The sequence below is a fragment of the Dermochelys coriacea genome, chromosome 12 (assembly GCF_009764565.3).
Source record: "Dermochelys coriacea isolate rDerCor1 chromosome 12, rDerCor1.pri.v4, whole genome shotgun sequence".
NCBI lineage: Eukaryota > Metazoa > Chordata > Testudines > Dermochelyidae > Dermochelys > Dermochelys coriacea.
The window spans coordinates 43,741,758-43,760,314 of NC_050079.1; the positions used below are offsets into that span (position 1 = coordinate 43,741,758).

At 43.9% G+C, this 18,557-nt stretch overlaps 1 protein-coding gene across 4 annotated transcripts in view; it reads left to right on the forward strand.

The window, feature by feature from the left end:
• AP1G1 (adaptor related protein complex 1 subunit gamma 1) overlaps window positions 1–18,557 on the forward strand; it is a 107,319-nt gene that overhangs the window by 51,576 nt on the left and 37,186 nt on the right. For 2 of the 4 annotated variants that reach the window (XM_038367788.2, XM_038367786.2), the window contains exons 4-7: window positions 2,441–2,582; window positions 3,775–3,871; window positions 11,387–11,463; window positions 14,050–14,058. In XM_038367788.2, the coding sequence (XP_038223716.1) occupies window positions 2,441–2,582; window positions 3,775–3,871; window positions 11,387–11,463; window positions 14,050–14,058 (325 nt within the window). The remainder of the gene's footprint in view (window positions 1–2,440; window positions 2,583–3,774; window positions 3,872–11,386; window positions 11,464–14,049; window positions 14,059–18,557) is intronic. The other 2 variants (XM_043494732.1, XM_038367787.2) reach the window with 1 other exon arrangement.

Consider the following 18,557-nt stretch of genomic DNA (forward strand, 5'->3'; position numbering starts at 1 on the left):
ACTCAAAGTGGTTCCCCTGACTTCAGTCCTACATAGGACCATCTGGTTCACTTGGTCACCTGAAGCCCAGAATACCTTTACCCTGCATGACTTCATCCAGCTCAAGTCCTCCTTCACGATGGCTCCCATCCTGGTGCACCATGATCCAACCTGCCTGTTCATTGTGGAGGTTAATGTGTCCAACATGGTCCATGGGGAAGTACTCTCTCAGAAGCTCCGAGCCCAGCAAGTCTTGTATCACTGCACATTTTTAGTCATCTCTTGCAAGATCACCCCAGTGATAATAAATTATGAAATACTAGACAAGGAGCTGCTTGCAACTAAAACTGTGTTCGAGGGGTAGTGCCGCCACCACCTTGAGGGGGCTTGGTACCCTTTTTAGGTCTTCACAAACCAGAAGCTTGAGTATCTCTGCAAACCCCAGGTTTTAAACTGAAGGCAGCTAAGTTGGGCCTTGTTTTTTCTGTTAAAATTCACCATCTACCAATCTAGGTCCCAAAATGGAAAGGCTGATGCTTTCTCACGAAAAGGACAGTACTACCATGAGGAGGGCAAGGAACCTACCATCGTGCCACCGTATCTCCTCAAACACACTAATTTCCTCAGTGCAGCTATTCATTAAGATCTGATCTCCCTTATTTGGTCCGCCTTGAAGGAGGACCCCTCACCTGGGAACCACTGTGTTGGCTAGAAAGTCTGTCTCACTTTGAAGCATCTTCTGAACAATAGACCTTCTTGCGAGTGAGACTACCAGTTCCTGGGGCCTTCTGGATCTGCCAGCAAGTCAACTCAGTCACTTTCAAATTACAGCTTCCCTGATCCCTTAAGAAACATCCCATGTGTGGTCCATGTGTCCCTCCTAAAACCCTACAGTGATAACCCCTTCTCTGGCCAAACCACTCCTCCATTTCTACTGATCGAAGTACAGGACCACAAAGAGTATGAGGTGCATGCCACCCGTAATTCCATATGCATGTGGGGACACCTGTACTACCTTGTAGACTGGGAAGCATATGGACTTGAAGAGCGCACTTGGCAACCTGCCTCCCATGTTCATGCTTCCAACCTGATAAGAGAATTTCATGAGGTTCATCCAGAGAAGCCTGGTCCAGTTACACCCTGAAAAGAAGGGCCCTGAAGAGGGAGGAGTGATGTAAGAAACCACAGGGCCAAGGCACAGTTGCCACGAAGAGGAACTGAGAGGCTAAATCCTACAGGAAGTCCCACGCTATGGGGCATGAGTGACAGCCCTCCATGATTCCCTGTTAGGCTGGCATTCCCCATATAAATCAGGAAGCCATTTCTGAGAGTTGTCTGAGCAATGCAGACCTCCAGCATACTTCTGCCTCAGACCCTGGTCGTCGTTCCTTGCTGCAACTCGCGTGATCACAGGCTCCCGGCTTTTGATCTAGGCTCGCATCCCAACCCTGATCCTGTTTTACTGTCTTTAGCTTCAGACCATTGCTGACCCCAGTGAAATACTCTGACCTGGCCTGACCCTGATTCTCACCTCACACTCTCAATTTGGTAATGGCCTCTGACTTTAGTTTTGACCTAGTCCCGGATTGATCTCTGACCTTCGGCCCCGATACTGACCAACTCAGTCCATACCCACAGGCTGCCCATGACCCGGTTCTGACAGCATGTCTTTCCCCTTCCCCACCCACATTTCCTCTTAGCAGGAATTCCTCTCGCTCACCTGGACAGGGGGAGCGGGGCCTGGGATGAGAGGCACATGCCCTGTTTCCTCTTACTAGAGGAATAGTCTGGGGTCGAGGAGAATCAGTTGGGAAGCTCTACGCATCTGAAATTCCCTTTTCCCTTGTAATGCCCAGGATTGGCTAGCTGTTCACACTATTCCCTGCTATGTGAAGTGCGTGTAATGGTCTTAGACAGTTCCCTGTTGTTTGTCAAGGGCTGGGATCCTTTGCTGCAAAGTTGTTTTTGTTGTGGCTGGTTAGTGTGTTTCTGCAGAAGCAGGAATGAGGTCAGGGCCTGCCTCTTTGCCTGGGGCAGCACAGAGTGTGGTGTCTGCAACAGTTGCATTTCCCCCACTCTTCTGATGGCTTTTGAGCCCTATGCTTTCACCTGTCAGTCTGGTCAACTGTTGCTTGGATACAGGTGTGAAGTGGGGGTGTATGTCTGCATGTCTGTTTCTCCTGGGCTGGGCTTCAGGCACTGGTGTTGCTGTCACTTAGCCCATTTCACTTGTGACTGTAGCCATACCTGAAGTCTCCAGAGGTGAGTCTCTGGTGGTGGGCGATTATGCCACGTATGTCTGAAGCGTCCCATTCTTACTCAGCTGCCTTGGAACATGCATAACTAACTTCTTTGCTTCACAGCTTACCTGCATTCTGACTAGCTTCTGATGTGCACTTGTCCTGTACTGGAGAGTTCCCTGCACATGTGCTGACGGGCTTGTTCTTGGTCTCTTTTGCAGTGACCTTAATCACAGCACTCAGTACGTGCAGGGGCTGGCACTCTGCACCCTTGGCTGCATGGGCTCCTCTGAGATGTGCAGAGACCTGGCAGGAGAAGTGGAGAAACTCCTCAAAACATCCAACTCTTACCTAAGGAAAAAGGTACCTCAGGAAGTTTCTGAACTGCTTTTTTGCAATCTAAAATCTGGGACAAAAGGAAGGGGGAGATGCTTTTAATATTTAGTGTGCTGGGTGGCATAGGGCACATCAGCAAGTTATTTCTCTGAGAGTACATGTGCTAGTGTGATAACTAGTGACCAAAGAACTCCCTTTATCTGCAATGCAGGTAAAGCATGGATGGTGGCAATGCAAAGTTCACTCCCACACACAGTGTACAGCTCTAGATAGAGCATACATTCCTGAGCCTTGAATGGAAGGTCACTAGCAGATGCAGAGGCAGTACCTTGGTGGAAGCCCAGCATAATTCCATCCCTCCTGATACCTGGAACGTGTTTTTGACCCCTCCTTAGGGGAGCTTTCCATTCTCTTTCATCTGCATCAGCTAGTCAGTAGGTGTATGGTAAACATGTCAAATGTTGATCTAACATGAATATTATTTGTGATTGTGCCCAATATGTATAAAGCACTTTCCAAACACTTAAGCATGTTCCATGGTCCAAGAAACTCTCAAGCCAAGGAGAGAGAAGTTGGCAGAGGTTGGGGTGGGGGGAATAACAGGCCATTCGTATACAAGTCAACTTGTTTTATTATAGGCAGCAGTGCAGAAATGTTATTTGAGAGGGAATTAAATATGGCCAGGTAAGGACCTTGCAAATGAGTTCATGGAAGCCACACCATGCATACGAGGATGCTTTGAGACTGCACTTAAAGTATTCTAGCCCTACCAAGATAAGCAGTTCTCTCCAGCATCCTTTTTGGAGAAGTTACAGAGAGGCTGAAATACTTCTGTGGCATGTTCAGCTTCCCAGAGCCAGCGTAGCTTGTTGAGTCAGCCTGACTTTCTCCGACAGTAATGAAAGTGGAAGAGCATATGAACCCCCAGAGCTACAGAGAGCTGGTATCTGTGGTATAGACAGAATAGAACTCTCGTCCCAGTGTGTTCAGAACTAAAAGTCCGTACGGCATTAGCCAGGATTTTCTCAGTGTAGAGATGTTCTTGCACATGTGCTTGTTAACACGTTTCCAGGTGAGTTAAGTGTGCAGATTAGCTCTAATATAGAAGTGGATCCTCTTAAGAAGTCTCTGCTCCTGGCCCACAGATGGCTAAACTTGGAGTCTGCTGGTAGTCGGTGGCATGGAAGGGTGTGCTCACTGTGTTTTTCTTCCTTTGCAGGCAGCACTGTGTGCTGTGCATGTCATCAGGAAGGTGCCTGAACTCATGGAGATGTTCCTGCCAGCCACCAAAAACCTACTGAATGAGAAGAACCACGGTAATGTCAGCAGGCAAGGCCCAGGCCTTTGGAAGCAGTGCTCCTCCATTCAGGGGTGGTGTGCACCCACCATCTAACTTGGCCTTGCATTTGGAAAAGGCCATTGTTATCACACAGTTTTCTGATGGGTGTCCTTCCAGTTCTGTAGAAAGAGAACAAATGTCCCTTGTGCTACAAGAGGCATAGAGCTATATGTGAGTCTTTGCTCCTGCCGGAAATTACACAGCACAGGCTACAGGGTAATCGTACAGTCTTTCTGTTCATTTATCAAAGTACCTGCTACTCTCATTGTAAGGCAGGTGAAACACATACAGAGTAAATATGGTGAATCTGGGACTCTAACAAACTGTATTATATAATTCGTGGTATGTTTCTCCTCTGTAAGGATGGCACTCTGAGGTTCCACATTAAGTTTCTCTGACTGCAGGTCACGCTTGCTTTTTGTGCAAGGCAAAAGATTTTCCAGCTGCTAGGGTTGCAGACTCCACTTGAGATCTGAAGGGTCAGCTTCTGTCTGAGATGATGCACTTGGAACTGATGGATGAAGCAGAATGGAGTGCAGCTTGCATTCCCAAAGCTGTGAGATTTTTGCAGTGCTAACTGGAGCAGAGTAATCAGAGGGTTGTTAAATTGCATGGCAGATTGCTGGGTAAAAAAGGGCTACCTTTACATAATTGCTTTTTGGATCGTAATTGCATTTTAAAACGGATTCTTGCTCTGTTTAGAGTAACTTTTTGCAAGCTTGAAACAATACTTCCTTTTGGAAATGTACTTTATTTTATTTTTCATATCTGTTTTCCAAGTTGGAAGCACTTGTTTTTAATTGTTTGTGTTAAAATAAGGATAAATATCCAAACAATTGACTCCTTGCCCATTCACATAACCCACCACTCAAATGAAAGAATCTTTGACTGAAACCATTCTCCTATATCTGGCTACACAATGTTATTGGGCTATAGATGGGCATTAAAGCATGCCATAAAGGGGTCACAAATAGAGGCTGTATTTCAGAGCTGAGGCTCTTTTGTGGAGAGTGGCCCTAACAAGTAGTTCCTTTCCATTTAAATCAATGCACAGTTGCAGCAGTATCTCCAGTAGCCAAATAAACATTTCTTTCCTTTTCTACTGAACATGTTCATGTCATTTTACTTCACTGGGGTGTTAGGCTGCAGCACACCTGGGGGGTTGTGGGGAAGGAAAGGGGGGGGTTGTTTGTGGTCTGTGCTACATGTGGACATTGTGAACTTATTTAGGTTTTAAAATGCACTAATTGGAGTATTTCGCGCAGGGACTAATTAAAATGGTAATAGTATCAGCACTCACAGTCTTTAATATATTTATCATCACAGCACCCTTGTGAAGCAGGGAAGGATTAGTGTGCTGTTTTTACAAGTGAGGAACTGAGACTTAGTGACTTTTCCAAGGTCACATGGGAAGTCTTTGGCAGAGCAAGAAATTGGGCCCAGGGTCTCCTGAATCTCAGTAACCTGCTCTCCTTCCCTCCCTTACATACTGAGGAAAAAGAACTTCAGTCAGCTCCAGTATTCTGTCAGGACAGCTTTGCATTGTACTGTGAAGCCACCTCCGAATCTGTCAGACCAGCAGAAGAGTGCAGATCTGATTGCCCCATCTCAGAAAAGATATATTGGAAAAGGGCAACAAAAATGATTAGGGGTAAGGAACAGCTTCTGTGTGAGGAAAAATTAATAAGACTGGGATTCTTCAGCTTGGAAAAGAGGCAGCTAAGGGGGAATATGACAGAGGTCTATAAAATCACGACTGGTGTGGAGAAAGTAGATAAGGAAGCGTTAGTTACTCCTTCTCATAACACAAGAACTAGGGGTCACCAAATGAAATTAATAGGCAACGGGTTTAAAACAAAAGGAAGTATATTTCTTCACATAACACACAGTCATCCTGTGGAACTCTTTGCCAGGGGATGTTGTGAAGGCCAAGACTGTAATAGGGTTCAAAAAAGAACTAGATAAGTTCATGGAGGATGGGTCCATCAATGGTTATTAGCCAGGATGGGCAGGAATGGTGTCCCTAGTTTCTGTTTGCCAGAAGCTGGTGTGGCAAGGCATCTCCTTGGTCTCATCACATTTTGCGTTTTCCCCCTCTGGCCATGGTGGGCCTGGGGTAATCAGCCCCACTCAGGGCAGGGTTTGCCTTCCCCCTTCTGTGCTCCCTTTACCATATTTCAGGGTCGGCCTGAGGGTCAGCCTAAAGGGTGATCCTCCACCAAGCAAATAGGAAACGGTCTCAGAAACACAAACACCCTGGGAGATACCTTTCGCTGCCTCCTCACTGGGGCAGGGTGTCTCCCTGTTGTTTGCCCTGGGTTGTCAGTCCTTCTCCTAGCAGGCACTCAGGTTTGGCTGTTTCCCCTATGGGAAGGAGCACAGCCTCTCAGACTGGAGCAGTTTATTTCCCTGTTGCCACTAGCCTGACAGCAGGTTGTCCCCTTCTCTCTCTTCCCCTCTTCTCTGCCCGGAGGAGGGTTTTTTAAAGATCTCAGGCAGTCCTTAATTGGATTCAGGTGTCCCTGATTGACCTGAGGTAACCGCTTCTCAGTTTGTAGGAAAAAGGGCCTTTAACATTCTAGGACTAATGTATCAGCCTTCCAAGACCCTCTTACAGCTGTCCGACCTGACTTTGTCACACTTGGAATGGGTGACAGGGGATGGATAACTTGATGATTATCTGTTCTGTTCATTCCCTTTGGGGCAGCTGGCGTTGGCTGCTGTAAGAAGACAGGATACTGGGCTAGATGGACCTTTGGTCTGAACCAGTCTGGTTGTTACGTTCTTATGAAGATCTGAGGCCCTCCTTTTGAAAACGACCAGGCATCAGCCTCCTAGAACATCTTGGTGTCAGGCAGTCAGCAGGACTAAAGGAGCTAGTGCACCAACTGTAAAGCTCTTTGTAGGCCAAAAATGAGACTTTTAAGTGCACCTGGACATGGTTTAGTATAGACTCTGGGACATGGATGTTGCATTCTCCCTGTGACAAGCATTGCAGAGCAAGCAGGCTGGCGTTTTGTGTGAGCTGAAGTTTGTGTGTCTTTCAGGTGCAACCCCAGTGATTACAAAAAAAAAGAACAGTGGAGAATACTGTGCCCAGAAGGGAAGGCTGCAGCATCCTTCCCAAATATAAAAACGGCAGGGAAGGGAAACCATTTTTGCCCATTGCTCAAAGTCCAGCAGAACAGCTAAAACATGGATATTACCAGCAAATTTGGAATAACCCCTACATCCCAGGGGCAGATACCAAGTCTGCCATCTCCTCCAGATGTTTCTGCCTGCCCATTAGATCTCTTCCCTCTTCTCTGGAATTGTGGAGCTGCTTATGGGGTTGTCATTGTAGGCAGCTGGCAATTAAAAACAAAAAGCAACTTGCTTGAGCATCTTCCCATGTGGCTGCTAAGAGTGCATTGACTGCAAATTGATGGCTGGTGAAATGTTGATCTGGGTTGGGCCTACAATCTAGGCGATGCCCTTTTTTAACTAAAGGGAAAAGGAATGAGTATAGGCTCTTGCAGTGAAGCATTTCAGTAGCTGGTCAGATTGGGTTGTGGATGAAAGAAAATATTTCTACAACCATTGATTCAGTGTAAATGATTGAAGGTCAGTCTAGATAAGTCAAATGTTGATGGTAGGTTGGAGGAAGCAACTGGAGGATAGAGCAGAAATATCTGCTTTTTTAGTATGTGCCCACAGTTTGTCACTGTCTGTCTGCAACTTTGAGGGTCTTGTTAGATGCTCAGCTTGTGTTCAGATGATCAAATAGCAAAAGTGACCAGAATGGTGCATCTCATCTGCGCCTGATCAGGAGGTGCTGCTTAAATTCACTTAGAAGCTCATACTAGTGCAAAATAATAAACAATGTCATTTATTAACCTAAGAATTGCCGTGCTGGATTACTCCAATGGTCCATCTAACCAACTATCCTTTCCCAGCCAGTTGCCTATCAGATGCTAGGGACCAGAAATCTAAGTGGGAATTAGGGAAAGCTTTTTCTTAACCTAAATCATTAGTGCTTAGCTTATGTCATAGAGCCATTAAGGTTTATATCCTTAATGTAATCTCAATTTAACTGATGTAACTGAGAGTGATTTTAGCTGTATAAATGTCTAATCCTTTTTGAATGAGTAAGTTTTTTGGCTTCAGTGATATCTAGTGGTAGAGAGTCCCTCAGGTTGATGGAGCATTGTGGGAGGAAATCTCTTCTGTCCTCAATTTTAAATTTCTGTTTCAGTTTTGTTGAACGTCTCCTTGTTCTTGTATTATAAAGGAGCACCTGAATGAGCTTCTGTACCACATTTGTTAATTTTGGATCCCTCAATCCTGCCTCCTTTTTTGTCTCCTACATAAACTATCTGTCTTTTCAGTTTCTCCAGACATCTAATAATTTTCTTTGCTCCATTAATTCTCTATTAAGTGGGCTATCTACCGCAAGCACACAACTCCAGTTCTTTATTTGTGCTGATTGATTGTTGGTTTTGACCTATAAAGTCCTGAATGGCTTGGAACCTGCCTCCCTGTGTGATACTGACTCTGTTCAGAGGCATGTAAGTTGGAGCCTCTTTAGTGCATGAGACAGAGAGCCGCTGGCAGGCATTTTCCCTAAAGATCCCTGCAGCTGTGCCACTGTAGTGTTCCAAGTGTAGATAAATCCTAAGCCTTTTTTTGTCTGGGTCTCTCTCTCTCTCTCTCTCTTTTCATGGCCTGTATTACTGCTACTCTAATACACACAGTACATAACAATCTAGTGATCGTCAGGGCATGCTTCAAATGCAGTACTTCTTTGTAATTTATCACTTAAATCAGCCTCTGTCTCAGATGACTGGCTGGTATCTAATTAATGCCTATCTTCAAAAAAGGCTCCAGGGGCAATCCTGGCAATTACTGGCTGCTAAGCCTGATTTCAGTGCCAGGAAAATTGGTTGAAACTATAGTAAAGAACAGAATTAACAGACACACAGATAAATGAGATATGTTGGGGAAGAGTCACCATGGTTTTTGTAAAGAGAAATCATGCCTTACCAATCTATTCGAATTTAAAGGTATAAACAAATGTGGACAAGGATGATCCAGTGGAAATAGTGTACTTGGACTTTCAGAAGCCTTTGGTAAGGTCCCTCAATAAAGGCTCTTAAGCAAACTAATCAGTCATGGGATAAGAGGGAAGGTCCTCCCATGGATCAGTAACTGACTAAAAGATAGGAACCAAAGGGTAGGAATAAATGGTTAGTCTTTACAAGGGAGAGGGAAAAATAGCAGGGTCCCCTAAGGATCTGTACTGAAACTTGTTAATCAGCGTATTCAGAAATGATTTGGAAAAAGGGTGAACAGTGAGGTGGCAAAATTACTCAAGATAGGTTTCAGAGTAGCAGCCGTGTTAGTCTGTATTCGCAAAAAGAAAAGGAGTACTTGTGGCACCTTAGAGACTAACAAATTTATTTGAGCATAAGCTTTCGTGAGCTACAGCTCACTTCATTGGATGCATTCAGTGGAAAATACAGTGGGGAGATTTATATACACACACAGAGAACATGAAACAATGGGTTTTATCATACACACTGTAAGGAGAGTGATCACTTAAGATGAGCCATCACCAGCAGCAGGGGGGGACTGATTAGTTTGCTTAAGAGCCTTTATTGAGGGACCTTACCAAAGGCTTTCTGAAAGTCCAAGTACACTATTTCCACTGGATCATCCTTGTTCACATGTTTGTTTATACCTTTAAATTCGAATAGATTGGTGAGGCATGATTTCTCTTTACATTGAGTGACCAGAGAGATTGAAGTGTTCTCAGACTGGTTTTTGAATGTTATAATTCTTAATGTCTGATTTGTGTCCATTTATTCTTTTACATTCAAAAACCAGTCGGAGAACGCTTCAATCTCTCTGGTCACTCGATTACAGACCTAAAAATGGCAATACTTCAACAAAAAAAACTTCAAAAACAGACTCCAACAAGAGACTGCTGAATTGGAATTAATTTGCAAACTGGATACAATCAATTTTAGGCTTGAATAGAGACTGGGAGTGGATGGGTCATTACACAAAGTAAAACTATTTCCCCATGTTTATTCCCTCCCCTACTGTTCCTCAGACGTTTTTGTCAACTGCTGGAAATGGCCCACCTTGATTATCACTACAAAAGGTCCCGCCTCTCCTCCTCCCCCCTGCTCTCCTGCTTGTAATAGCTCACCTTAAGTGATCACTCTGGTTACAGTGTGTATGGTAATACCCATTGTTTCATGTTCTCTGTGTGTGTATATAAATCTCCCCACTGTATTTTCCACTGAATGCATCCGATGAAGTGAGCTGTAGCTCACGAAAGCTTATGCTCAAATAAATTTGTTAGTCTCTAATGTGCCACAAGTACTCCTTTTCTTTTTACTCAAGATAGCTAACTCCTCGCAGTCAGCTTTGGACTGACAAAGGGATCTCACTAAACCTGGTGACAGAATGGCAGATGTAATTCAGTGTTGATAAATGCAAAGTAATGCACATTGGAAAAAATAATCCCAACTATACATGCAAAATGATTAGCTGTTGCCACTCAAGAAAGAGTCACTCTAGATAATTCTCTGAAAACATCTGTTCAACAAGCAGTGGCAGTCAAAAAGGCTAACAAAATTTTATGAACCATTAGGAAAGGGATGAATAATAAAACAGGAAATACCATGATCCTGCTATATGAATCCATGGTACACCCACTCCTTAAATTCTGTGTGCAGTTCTGGTAACCTCACCTCAAAAAAGATATATTAGTATTGGAAAAAGTGCAGAGAAGGGCAATGAAAATAATTAGGAGTATGGAACAGCTTCCATATGAGGAAAGATTAAAAATTATTTAGTTTGGAAAAGAGACAGCTGAGGGGGGATATGACAGAGGTCTGTAAAATCACAACTGGTGTGGAGAAAGAAGAGGGAGGTGTTTACCCCTTCCAATGACACAGGAACAGGAGGAAGGGATCACTCAATGAAATTAATAGGCAGTAGGTTTAAAACAGACATAAGGAAGCACTTCTTCACACAACACACTATCAATCTGTGGAACTTGTTGCCAGGGGATGTTGTGGAGGTCAAAAGTATAACCGAGTTTTAAAAAAAAAAATTAGGTCAGTTCCTGGTGGATAGTTCCATTGATGGCTATTAGCCAAGATGGTCAGGGACACAAGGTGTGCTGGGACTGGACGACAGACAATGGGCCACTCAAAATCGCCTTGTTCTGTTCCCTTCCTCTCAAGCATCTGGCATTGGCAAGTTGGAAGACAGGATACCGGCTAGATGAACCATTGGTCTCATCCACTATAGCCATTTTTATGTTCTTGTTGCAGGTATTTGTGGGAGGAAGGGGTTCAGGGGTGAGATGTTTGTGGGATTGCTGCTACTATTTTTTTCCTTTATGGCTTTCATTTTTATTTATTTATTTAGTTTTTGGTCAGGTGCCTAGAGCCTTTAAAAGTGAAATCTAAATAACTAGATTTTTCTGGCCTTGTAGGTGTTCTTCACACATCAGTTGTCCTCCTCACAGAGATGTGTGAGAGAAGCCCAGACATGTTATCACACTTCAGAAAGGTAAGTACAAACTGTGAATTAGTATCCCTGATAGCTAATGTTTACCTGTTTCTTCTGGGCTGACACTTCCATCCTTGATCTTGGCTGACACTTCCATCCTTGATCTTAGCCAACAGGATGTGTCCACAAGTTTTGAGCGAAATCTATGCAGCTATTTTTAAATGAGGCACGTGATGATAATGCAGGCTTTCCACTTGAAAAAATGTCACACAATATCATCAAATAATTAAATTACAAGTTTTCCATGTGGTTCGTCTTTGAGTCTCCTTGTGAGCGTGGGAAGGGGTAAATTATAAGACACTGACAAATCACTTATGTGCATGAAAACTGTGAAACTTGTCCCAGAGTTAAAGTTGCAATGACTCCTGTTATGAAATTCCACTAAATACATTATTCCTCGTGTAGCTGATTGCATCAGTGACATCTGGAGTGGGATAAAGTTTAATCTCCTTTTTCATCTAAGATGGGAACTAAAATCACAAGGTTACACTGTTAACCTTATAGTTTTATACATTCCACTCAGGAAAAGGCAGAATTGAGGTTTTCATGTATAGCTAGGCTTGGCAGAATTCAATTTTTATTTTTCATAACTTTGATCAATAATATCATTGTTTATTTTAAGCATTTTATCTATTTTTATCAAATGTTTGTGCAAAATTGTGGTGAGGGTGTCAGACAGTAGGTGGAATAGACGATAATTATTTAATGATAGTAGAAACTAAGATTCAAAAGATTAAAGCTTTATATCCCTTAAAACACAAATTGTCAACATCACATAGTTAAGTCCAAAGCAGACTGCAAAGAGTTACAAAGGGATCTCACAAAACTGGGTGACTGGGCAATAAAATGGCAGATGAAATTCAATGTTGATACATACAGAGTAATGCACATTGGAAAACATAATCCCAACTATACATACAGAAAGATGGGATCTAAATTAGCTGTTACCACTCAAGAAAGAGATCTTGGAGTCATTGTGGATAGTTCTTTGAAGACATTTGCTGCATGTGCATCGGCAGTCAAAAACGGTAACAGGCTGTTAAGAACCACTAGGAAAGAGATAAATAATAAGACAGAAAATATCATAATGTAACTATATAAATCCATGGTACGCCCATGCACTGAATTCAGTTCTCTTTGTCCCATCTCAAAAAAGATATATTTGAATTGGAAAAGGTTCAGAGAAGGGCAACAAAAATCATTAGGGGTATGGATTAATAAGACTGGGAATTTTCAGCTTGGAAAAGAGACGACTAAGGAGGGATATGACGGGTCTATAAAATCATGAATGGTGTGGAGAAAGTGAATAAGGAAGTGTTTTTACTCCTTCACTTAACACAAGAACCAATTAATTGGGCAACAGGTTTAAAACTAACATAAGGAAATACTTTTTTACCCAGCGCAGTGTCAACCTGTGGAACTTGTGGCCAGGGGATGTTGTGAAGGCCAAAAGAGTAACTGGGTTCAAAAAAGAATTAGATAAGTCCATCAATGGATATTAGCAAAGATGGCCAGTGATGCAACCTCATGCTCTGGGTGTCCCTGGCCTCTGATCGCCAGAAGTTGGGAGTGGACATTAGGGGATGGATCACTCAATAAACTGTCCTGTTCTGTTAATTCCTTCTGAAGCACCTGGCATTGGCCACTGTCAGAAGACAGGATATTGGGCTAGATGGACCATTAGTCTGACCCAGTATGGCCATTCTTATGTGTCAGAATATACAAAGTAAATACTCTTAAATCAAACTCTCATTAGTTCTCAAGCAGCATTTTTCTTACTTTGCCTGTCTGTAAATTTTGGTTATCGGTGGAAATATTTTTTCATTGGTTTGTGTATGTGTATGGTGAAATCGATGTTTACCAACATTTACTGGTTAAAAACCTAATGCTTCAGCCTAAGAATAGCTAACGTGTCCACATTGCACACAGCATGTAATAAGGGGTGGATAGGAATTTCAGAGCCAGCAGTGTTCTTGTCTTCTAGTACACTGTCCTAGCACATGCATCTTGTCAATGCCTGCTGTAATCACTCTTGCTGTATCTGCTGCTTTCAGAATTTATTAACTGCAAAATTTTAAAGATTTCCTTCCAGAATGATTTGGAAGGCGTTCTTTGGTATATAGTTCTGATTCCTTTGGGCAAAGGAGGAATTGGGAACCAAATGAGCCAGTAGAATGCAATTGGCCAGTTGCTCCACTGAAAAATCCTGAGAGGAGTCTTCTGCCTGTGTGTGCAGCTCCTAACATACTCTTCCTTCCTCTTCCTAGGTTTGCTTGCAGGGACCTCAGGCGCCCCCCCCTTTGCTAGTGCATTTTGTGTGTGCTAGAGCTGGGGCGAATGTTATGGGGGCAGTGGTGTCGTCCTGAGCCATTGCTAACTACTTAGGAGGTGTCTGAGTCCTGGGGGGAGCGATGAGGAGTTGAGTCCAATGGCTTTGTGCACCAGGGCTTCTTTTTGGTGGTGCTTTCTTCTAGCCATCTTTCTTGTGGTGTTTTATGCTGTGAATAGTATGATGCTGATCTGTTCCTAATGCCTGCTTTGTCTGTTTTATCCCTTTTGTCTGTTTGGACTCCTGCTGTATGTTAGAATGAAAAGGTAAGAGTTAACTCTTCTAGATGGTGCATGCTTTCACTGGATCTGTAGAGGCTTCTGTGTGTCCGGTCACCACATGGAGGCACTGTGCACTAACACTGCAGTTGTGATTAATGCCATGTGCTAGCTATGTTATACTTGTCTAACAAGCTCGTTGTAGTCCAGTTTTTGTCTTGTCATTAAATTCCCGTATCCATGGCAGCCCTGGATCCCAGTTATGGCCTCTCCCAAGCTGTGAACCTATCTTGATCGCTTCCTTCCTTGTTTGAGGAAGTTAGGCAGCTTCCTGTGTTCCTCTTTTTAAAAGTCTGATCGCCCTGGAGCCTTGATGTATTCTCCTTACCACAAGGTGTGTTTTGCTTCCCACTGGCAAAGTGGGACAGCCCTGGGTAATTCAGATGCTCTCCTGTATATAAGGGGGAGTGGTATAAAAACTCCATTGCTGGAGTGGTTACAGCAGTGTTGGGAAACAGATACATGCAGGGGAGCATGGGCCACCACGTACCATATAGGCTCAGTAGGCAGCACTGGATTGTTCAGTACAAATCGATTGCACATCTTTTCTGGAAGTATCTGGCTGTCAAGGATCAGCAGAGTGGGGTAGGCATCAACTGATCTTCATGGCTGTAGCCTTTGTCTTTGTTTGTCCTGTCATCAGGTTTGGTACCTTGCATTGTATGTAAGAAAACAAAGAAAATGTAAAGCAGGGTTCCAAGAATGTTTTATGCAGACCACCCCAGTCAGCTGCACTTTGTATTTGGCAGGGGAGGGGGCATGTCCTCTTGCTCTCCTCTGAGATCTGAAGGGAAGCAACCTCCTCCTGTGATATACAAGTCTGATTGCTGAAATGCTTCAGGCTGGAGGAAGAGAGTCAAGAAAACTACAAGGAGAGAGATGTTTCCTTCTTGCAGAGCCATCTCAAATTTGCAGCAGAATGCTGCTGATTGAGCTTCTGTCAGGCACTCTAAACTCTGCCATGGCTAGCCTCTGGCAGATCTCCAAGGGGAATAATAGGTACCTGAGTGGCTGAAGCACAATCCTGTGGGGAAGACAGAGGTGGCTTTTGGAGAAGGTTCTACTGGAGGACATGGGGGTGAAGTGTATTCATTCTGCATATACAGAGGTATAGGTGAAAAGAAAAATGAGGCTGTTCTAATATGGTATGGAAATCTGCCCAGACAGGCCTAGTGCCATCCCACCTGCAAATCACCCATTGCTCTTTAATTGGCCTTCAGTCTGTCTCAGCAGGACAGCCAGCTCCAGCACATTTTTGGACTCCATTTGACTGCCTATTTTTTAGGTTATTTTACTTAATGTCAGCTCTGAGATGGAAAGATGAGTGGAATGAGAGCGAGAGAGAGATTACTTCTTCAAAGCTTTAGTTAATTTACCTGGAGATCCATCAGCTTTAACAAGCATTAAGTCATGCTCTGGCAAGCGGGTCAAGACTTTCTTTAAATAAGAACGTGTTTTCTAGAGAATGAAACTTGGAGAGAAGTGCAGTATCCTTCCCTCTGAAAATGTGATCCCACACCGTGGCTATCCCAGCCTGTCTTTAGTATGCGAGCAAGAGTGTTTTGGTGGGTTGTGGTGGTGATAGGCTTCCATTTCATCACTCCAACTATTGTGAGGCCCATCACAATGTGTCCATAGTAGTCCTTACCTGAGAACTATGATCAGTGTTATCTGCTGCTGGTAATCTCAATCTGATACACTCATGGAATGTATGTGCTGCTACAGAACAGTGACATCATAGAACTGTAGGGTTAGAAGGAACCTCAGGGGTCATCTAGTCTAACCCCCTGGAAAGATACAGGAGTTGATGTATCTAAACCAGTGGTGCCAACCTTATGACACAGGAGGGCTTCAAAGCTGAACAATGTCTCCATATTTTAATAAGATTTAAAGCTCCCTCTATTAATTTATATTTTAAGTTCAGCTTGTTTTGTATGTATTTAGATAGGTTGTTTTTATGTACAGTATTGTCTGTTTATGCACTTGTGTAAACTAAAATGATGTAAACATGATGACAAAACGATAATGAATCAGCCATTGTGTTGAAGCAGGCTCTGGACCTTATGAAATGCTCTGGTGGGCCATAGTTTGGGCACCCCTGGTCTAAGCCATCCAAGATAGCTGGCTATCCAGCTTCTTTTTGAAAGCCTCCAGCAAAGGATCTTCCACAACTTCTTGGGGCACTATGTTCCATTGTCCTACTGTTCTTACAGTTAAGAAGTTTTTCTTGAAATTGATGGATGGAATAGACACACCCATGACTACCGGTCCAAGAGTTAGAGTAGACTGAGGTAAATTGTCTTATGTGGATGACTTGTCTCCTAAAAACAGCCACATTGCAGTCCCTGAAAGAGCCACTTTTCCTGAGGAGTAGGAAGATGACCCTGGTAATCAATGCCATCAACTTCTGCAGAACCTAAGCTCTCATTCTGAAAAGTTTCTACCCCTCAAGCTTGGAAAGAAAAACATCCAAATGTAAATATTGGAGATGATGGTGCAGTTTTGCCTTCTTGAATTTGTAGGCAGTTCTGGTGCTATGTTGCTGAATGTCATAGAATCATAGAATATCAGGGTTGGAAGGGACCTCAGGAGGTCATCTAGTCCAACCCCCTGCTCAAAGCAGGACCAATCCCCAACTAAATCATCCCAGCCAGGGCTTTGTCAAGCCTGACCTTAAAAACCTCTTAAGGAAGGAGATTCCACCACTTTCCTAGGTAACCCATTCCAGTGCTTCACCACCCTCCTAGTGAAAAAGTTTTTCCTAATATCCAACCTAACCCTCCTGTCTGCAATTTGAGACCATTACTCCTTGTTCTGTTATCTGCTACTACTGAGAACAGTCTAGATCCATCCTTTTTGGAACCCCCTTTCAGGGAGTTGAAAGCAGCTATCAAATTCCCCCTCATTCTTCTCTTCTGCAGACTAAATAATCCCAGTTTCCTCAGCCTGTCCTCATAAGTCACGTGCTCCAGCCCCCAATCATTTTTGTTGCCCTCTGCTGGACTCTTTCCAATTTTTCCACATCCTCCTTGTAGTGTGGGTCCCAAAAGTGGACACAGTACTCCAGATGAGGCCTCACCGATGTCGAATAGAGGGGAATGATCACGTCCCCCGATCTGCTGGCAATGCTCCTACTTATACAGCTCAAAATGCTGTTAGCCTTCTTGGCAACAAGGGCACACTGTTGACTCATATCCAGCTTCTCGTCCACTGTAACCCCTAGGTCCTTTTCTTTAGAACTGCTGCCTAGCCACTCGGTTCCTAGTCCGTAACGGTGCATGGGATTCTTCTGTCCTAAGTGCAGGACTCTGTACTTGTCCTTGTTGAACCTCATCAGATTTCTTTTGGCCCAATCCTCTAATTTGTCTAGGGCCCTCTGTATCCTATCCCTACCCTCCAGCGTATCTACCACTCCTCCCAGTTTAGCATATCTGCAAACTTGCTGAGGGTGCAATCCATGCCATCCTCCAGATCATTAATGAAGATATTGAACAAAAGCAGCCCCAGGACCGACCCTTGGGGCACTCCACTTAATACTGGCTGCCAACTAGACAAGGAGCCATTGATCACTACCTGTTGAGCCTGACAATCTAGCCAGCTTTCTATCCACCTTATATTCCATTCATTCAGCCCGAACTTCTTTAATTTGCTGGCAAGAATACTGTGGGTGAGCATATCAAAAGCTTTGCTAAAGTCAAGGAATAACACGTTCACTGCTTTCCCCTCATCCTCATGTCAGAGTTCTGCCAATCCACAGTAGCATGAATTAGCACGACTGTAGTCAATTTTACTGCTACTATTCAGAATCCTGTGGGCAGAAGTGAAACCTGAGAGAAATCAGGCCAATTTCATGCTGCTGCTGGTGTCAGGGGAAGCTGTGAGCAGGAGAAGGTGGGTAGGCCCTGGGGAAGCTCTTCACTGGGGGTACTACCCAACTATTGGAAACTAGGTGGAGGTAGATCAGTGGAAATTCTCCCCCTTTGACTACCCTGGAGGGTTTGCAGCGCGGAAGAGAGAGAGAGAGTCTTCCTGCAGATAGCTAGGGGAGAGTGATAAACTTAGGACATAATGACATCTGTTTCTGTTGTGGGAATGCCTAAAGATCCCCATCAGGGATCCCACTATGCCAGGCACTCCATACACATAACAGAAAGATGGTCCCTGCCCTAAAGAACTTAGATTAAGTCAACCAGAAGCTGGTGTGAAAGAGCCCCAATGCAAGAACAGTACCCTGTGGAAGACCAGCAACTCTTCTAATTTTCAGCAGTTGATGACAGGGGAACTCTGTTTTTTATCTGCCTCTGGGCTAGTTGGCTTAGCTCTCTGAGTAGCTCTGTAGTATGGTGTTCAGGTCCTGGCCAGACGTCGGTGTCAATATGTTCAGATAACCCAGCCTGCGCAATCAGAGATGTTCTGTGTGGAAGGATATGTACACTAATCTTTAGGACTCATTCTTGGATCCCTACATCAAAAGTGTGGAAGACAAG